Source organism: Crocodylus porosus, unplaced genomic scaffold (assembly GCF_001723895.1).
Source record: "Crocodylus porosus isolate Cpor-Errol unplaced genomic scaffold, CroPor_comp1, whole genome shotgun sequence".
Taxonomy (NCBI): Eukaryota; Metazoa; Chordata; order Crocodylia; family Crocodylidae; genus Crocodylus; species Crocodylus porosus.
Window position 1 is genome coordinate 28,482,619 of NW_017728914.1, and position 6,228 is coordinate 28,488,846.

General features: G+C 41.2%; 1 protein-coding gene across 2 annotated transcripts in view; it reads left to right on the top strand.

Moving 5' to 3' along the window:
- The window catches only part of UBE2B (ubiquitin conjugating enzyme E2 B), a 12,436-nt gene extending 8,392 nt beyond the window's left edge, over positions 1-4,044 (top strand). For both annotated transcript variants that reach the window (XM_019535086.1, XM_019535085.1), the window contains 2 exons: positions 1,945-2,033; positions 2,581-4,044. In XM_019535086.1, the coding sequence (XP_019390631.1) occupies positions 1,945-2,033; positions 2,581-2,709 (218 nt within the window). In that variant the 3' untranslated portion in view covers positions 2,710-4,044. The remainder of the gene's footprint in view (positions 1-1,944; positions 2,034-2,580) is intronic.
- The last annotated feature ends 2,184 nt before the right edge of the window (positions 4,045-6,228 follow it).

Genomic DNA, 6,228 nt, shown 5'->3' on the forward strand with positions numbered 1-6,228 from the left:
ACCCCACTGCCCACATCCTTCCAGGTTGAGAAGGACCCATCCACTACCACCCTCTGGGTGCGGCCCTCCAGCCAGCTGGCGACCCATTTGACTGTGTGGGTGTCGACACTACAGCCCCCCAGTTTCTTAATGAGAGCGAGGTGAGAGACAGTGTCGAAAGCCTTCCGGAAGTCCAGGAGGACTGTCCACTGCTACCCCTGCGTCTAACGATCTGGTGATCTGATCGTAAAAGGCCACCAGGTTGGTCTGACAGGACCTGCCACTGCTGAACCTGTGTTGGTTGCCCCTAAGCATGCAGTCCCCTGCTGGCCCCTCCTGGATGTGTGCCAGCATAATTTTCTCAAACAGCTTGCCTAGGATCGAGGTAAGACTAACCGGCCTGTAGTTTCCCGGGTCCTCCTTCATTTTTAGGTACTTTTTATATGCCCCCTTTTAGGGTTGTCTTTGCGTGCTTCACATCCTTTTTAATGTAATTTATCCTTCCTTCCTTCAGAGAGGTATTGCTGTGAAGTACTGTTATCCACATTTTTTAAATAAGAACCTGAGGCACAGAGACACTGACAGATCTAAGGAAGGACTTGAGTGTCTTCAAATTAGGCAGCACAAGCAGAATCCAAAGCGCGGAGAGAAATGCCTAAGCTCCCAATATAGTGCCTGAGGGAGAGTTAGATTTGGCAGAAGGGCAATCCAGAAAATAACACATGGTGCATGGGGAGTGCCTGGAAGTAGCCAGTAGGAAGAGCGAAGCATAGAAGTGTTTCTGAATTCCTGCCCTTCCCTGGAACTTCAGAGTCTGAGGGGATAGACAAATGAATACATTGCATGGCGTTGAAAGGGGCCACGTACTCGCAGTATGTCAGCTGCTCTGGGGAAATTGGCCATGTGCTGGTTCTTATCCTGAACTAAGTAGAAGGTAAACTGTGGTAGTTTGTCCCTCTTTTATTAGTGGCAGGATTATATCTGCTTTTGATTCTTTGACTGTGTAATGCAAAATGTATGAACAGTCTGCAGTGAGATGTCAGGACTCTCACCTGCCCCCATGGAAGGCTCTAACCACAAGACTCTGTGATTTTGCTCCCTCGGGCTTGCTTTCCTTGTGGCCTCTGAAATTTGTGTTCTCTTCTGCTCAGTAGCACAGGGTCAAGAGAAAGATGTGCAGGTGGAGTGTCTCAGCTTAGTTTATAACCTGCTGGTGAGGGCATTCTCCTGGGATGTGAGTGATGGGGGTTTGGATCCACTCAAACTGAGGAGGGCCTAGAAGCAGGATCACTCTGTGGCTTTAACCCCCATGCTAGCATGTGTGAGAGGCTCCTCCACAGCCTGGTTGTGCTGTAAAATAAAAGTGCCCCGAGTGCAGTGTTTTGTTCTTAACTCCATGGTATTGGGTTTTGTGAGGCATACTTGGATCACGCCTGCTGGGTTGATCTGGCCAAGGGGCTTAGCCTGGGATTTGGGTTCCCGTCTGTTCAGACCAAGACAGTTCTGAACAGGTGCAAAGCAGAACTGAGAGCATGTGGAGAATTTTCAGGCCACTGAACAGGGTTTTTCGGTTTGCGGTTTTAGACTTGGACAGTTCTAGGTACCCAGGTCTTTGTCCCCTGGATCTTGATGTACAGGGCTTCCTAGGACCATGCAGGTGAATCAGAGAATTGAATCCAGGTCTCTCCAGTCTCAGGCTAGCATTCTAACCAAGGATCATATTTTAAGTGCTTTTTTTTGCCTTCAATTCTGCATCTCCCCATGTAAAACTGGTGTTAGAGCCTCTTATAGAAATTGTCCTCATAAAAAAATATTCTCTCTTTATTATGTTTCCTAAAGTGCTAAATTAAGCATGAACTGAATTGCCATACTCTAAAAGTGTATTAATTCATGCAGTATTTCAGCACAACCAGCTATAAATAAAGATGGCAGGATTTTTAAACAATTCCTATGCTCTGATTACAGTTTATGCGGATGGTAGCATATGTTTAGATATTCTTCAGAATCGCTGGAGTCCAACATACGATGTTTCATCTATTTTAACTTCAATTCAGGTAATTTTTTAACCTTTTTATTGCAAGTGAAGTATGATGACTTTCTGCCACAAAACAGTGGCTTCAGTGACATAGTAAGCAATATTCCATGCCAATGTACTGTAGTCCAAATTGTTGAAAAGTAGTTGGAAGCTTTTTAGCTCCTTTTAAAGACTGTTAGTTTCTGAACTAAGTATAGCCTTGTTATTATATTTCTAAGTAACAAAAATAATCGTTATAGGGAATTTATGTAGGAAGATAGTTACGGATTTGGATTCCTTTATTGACAACTATTTCAAATATGATATTGAATGTAAATGTTTGTAATAGAACTTGCATGTGAAAGTTTTTAGCTATTGTATTTCAAAGCCTAGGTTTATGAAAATCTCAGCCAATATTATTGCAGTCCAGCTAATTGGATTGAATAAAATTACGCTTGAATTTGTTACAGTAGAAACTATCTTGTTTTCCCCCTAGTGGCTAGTTTTGTTTTTTCATAATGATATTTTCTATGACATTGGTCCAAATATCTGATTTTGTTTTTATTTCTTTTTCCCCCCCCACTCAGTCTCTGCTTGATGAACCTAATCCAAACAGTCCTGCAAACAGTCAGGCAGCACAACTTTATCAGGAAAACAAACGCGAATATGAAAAAAGAGTTTCAGCTATTGTTGAACAAAGCTGGAATGATTCCTAATAGATGGCTACTTTGTTAATCTTCATCCTCATAATCATTGTGTACAATTTAACTCTGAATAGAAAGGCTACCAGAAATTAAGTGCCACAAGTTCTAAGAATTTGCGTACAAATTGTTTGCAAAAAATTAAGCCCTCCAGTTTAGAAACTTTAAAAGCTTGTGTATCTTGATTAACATACTTTTTATTGCATGGTATGAACTAAGTTATTGCTACATAAATTTGTAATATATCCTGTTTGTATTTTTTTCCAAGTGTATAATGTTGGTGTGCAGTTTTCATGACAGAATATACGCATTTTGTAAATCTGTACTTTTTCAAATATTGAATGCCTTATTTTTGAATTCTTTAGATTTTTAAAGTGGAGAAAAGCACTTAAAGTTTTTATATATAAATATTACATGTAAAACTGTTAAATACATAACCTCAGTACAAGATGTTCTGTCACTTTCTGTATCTCTTTCAAAGGTTCAGTTTTAGCCTTAGATTTTTCTTTCAATACATGCTGACACCATGCACTTTACAAATGTTCAGAAGATTTTTGCCATGATGCTTAACTTTTGTCTTCAGTGGAGACATGCCTATCTAATCGGCTTAAATTGTTCCTGTAAATCTCCTCACTTGTATGAGGTAAGAAAGTATTTATCATCCCCTATTTTGATGGGGAAACCAAAGCGCAGATACAATAATGTGCCAGTAGTTACTGTAAATCGGTAGCAGAGGTACAAACAGCACTTGGATCACCTGGCGCTATCTTTCTCTTGCCAGTGAGAGGTTTATTAGACTAAGACTTTGATAATTTGTCATTTTCAGGGAAGGTATTAATTATTTAATAAGTTGATTATACAACAAGTAAACATACCTATAGTGTGATTTCTGAGTGACCTCTGATATTTCATATTTTTCTGATGAATTTATAAATGAAATTTTAGGCAGAGTAAAACATAATAGGATATTTTTATCACAATCCTTCTTCCATAGGGATTGAAAAGCATTACCTAATCTTTATGTACCACTGATTGTTATAATTTAAAAAAAAATAATTTTTTTTTAGTTTAGCTTGGGTGGGGTGAAAACAGTAAAGCAATGAGGTTCTTACCTGTTCCTCTTGGAAAACGAATTTCTGAAGAAAGTGTCCGCAGATTATTTTACGAAATTTTATTTTGATGGGGGGGGAGAGATTTGTCGAGTTGCATGTTTGTTTCTTAGTTTATTATTAAAATGAGGAATGTAATGCAGGGGACCCCCCGTTTCCCCCCTTCATTAATGGTGTGGTAACTTCTCCCTGCAATCTGCAAGGCAGGCTGGGTAATATATTATCATGTCTGCTTTAATAGTTTTCACATGTTTTTGTTTTATTTCCCAGTGACATCAGCGTGATCACTTCTTGTCTTCAAATTCCACCTTGCATTACATGCTTGCCTACAACCCCAGAAACTCTAATGAGATTTCACAAATATAATTCATGACCACTTGCATTTCCAATTTTAGTTAACAAATCTGCTGAGGATGCATATGCCAGAATATAATTCTACAGACCCTCCTGCAGCTGTGATGGCTTTCTGTTGGTAAAACCTTCTTATTTTAAAACTATGTAGACACTGAAAATATGTAAGAAACAGTTGTCAAAGGTGGTTACACTTTGACGTTTCCAAACTCTGTTTAAAAGAGGAATTGTTTAAACCTGTACAAACAAGTACTACAGAGAAAGAAAAATGTATGTCAGAATGCTGCTTTAGTATTCCCCTGGAAAACAGCAAGTAGCATGTGGCCCAAGTTAGGTACTATAGGACATATCCTGTTCCACCTGCTAAGTATCAGAATGCAAGCTTATTCCACTGTGCTGAGTCCCTAGAAAACCACTAATGCAAAAGGTGGGCTTTTCATGGATGAATCTGAGGCACATTACAAAATAGATGCATTTTAATGCTTTTTTTCAGGAACTCAGGCAGGGTTGAATAGGACTGCATAGAGCTTAATTGGTGGGATAAGAGATTTTATATTATATGAATCAATGGCATATAAAAGCAGGCTTATCACTGCTAATGCAGTGAATTCATATAGCTGTGTCATAACTGCGCATGGTTATGTAATTTCTAGGTGTATCGACATTAGATTGCAGAACTGATTGGAATATCAGTGCTGCACTAGCAGGAGCTGCTACACTGACAAGATTTTATGCAGGTTTTTAGAATAGTGTATTTAGTAAGCAACAATCTCTTTATAGTTTAAAGCCACTATTCATCCTTTGATCTATTCTGGTATCATTTTGAACACTTAAAGCTAAGTTTCTGATTTGAAAAATCATCATAAAGTGGTAGGACTCATATGCTTATCTTTTATGACATTCATGGAATCAGTTTCATAATTCTTTAAGTATTTCATTTACACTATTTTATGGAAAAGTCTAAGGATGGAATTCACCAGTTGATTTAAAACAAAAAAATTAAACATTTAAATGGAGTTATTGTTAGGCTTTACATTTCTAAGATTAACGGTAAAGATGCTGCTTTCTAAGGGCATTTATACACATGCTGTGGCGGGGGGGTTGCTTTAATTAAAGTGCTTGGGGTGTCTCGTGTATCAAATGAGCTTGAGTAAGGAAGAGTGACTCAGGCACCAGGGAGCATTCTACCAGGTTGAGTGCATACGTTTGCTGGGAAGACTGAAAAAATCTCTTTTTCCCGTTATTTTTGCCTTCGCAGAGTGATAAATACTGTAATGTTCTAAGGACAGGAAGAAGTCAGATTATCAGAATTGTCACTCGAGTTGGTGGGAGCAAGCAACTGCTGGTCACTGATTCCTTAGATTGGGGGTATGCAGTCTCCCACATAGGGCTTTGGGGTATGGAGACCATGAAAACCACTGATGCCCTCTGCCTCAAACACACAAAAGACAGTAGCTCAGAGCATTTTTTGTTTTGGAGAACTGCCATCAAGTTCAGTGTAGAACAGGGATGGGCAAAATATGGCCTGTGGGCTGGATCTAGCCTGGGGCAGGTCCCTCAGTCCTGCCTGCTCCGGGTACCATCTGGCCCATGGTGCATCCTACAGCCCCTGGGTGCACAGTGGGGCTGGGGCAGCTCTGCAGCTAGACTCTATTTTTAGACTGCCCAGGTGATGGTGGGTCTTCCAGCTGCTGCCACTGCCAGCCCCAACTTCATGGAGATGGGTGGGGACCTGCACGCACAGCCCTGGCCTTGGCTTTTGTCCCAGAGTAGACCAGCTGGGACCTGTGCACAAAGGCCTGGCCCCAGGCTGCTCCAGATATTTCCACCCCCCCCCCCCACCCGGATGAGCAGCACCGGTGGCCCGGCAAAAGCTGCTGTTGGGTGTGGGGAGGAAAGCAGCCACCTTGACTTCACTGCTGCTGGGACCTTTTTGCTGCAGTTGCCCAGAGCCTGTACCTGGGCTGCCCTGCAACTCTTTGCTGTCACCCCTGCTACCAGCACTGCCTCTGGTAGTGGCAGTGGAGAGGAGCCACAGGGCAGCGTGGGTGTGGGCTTCAGGTGGTGACAGCAA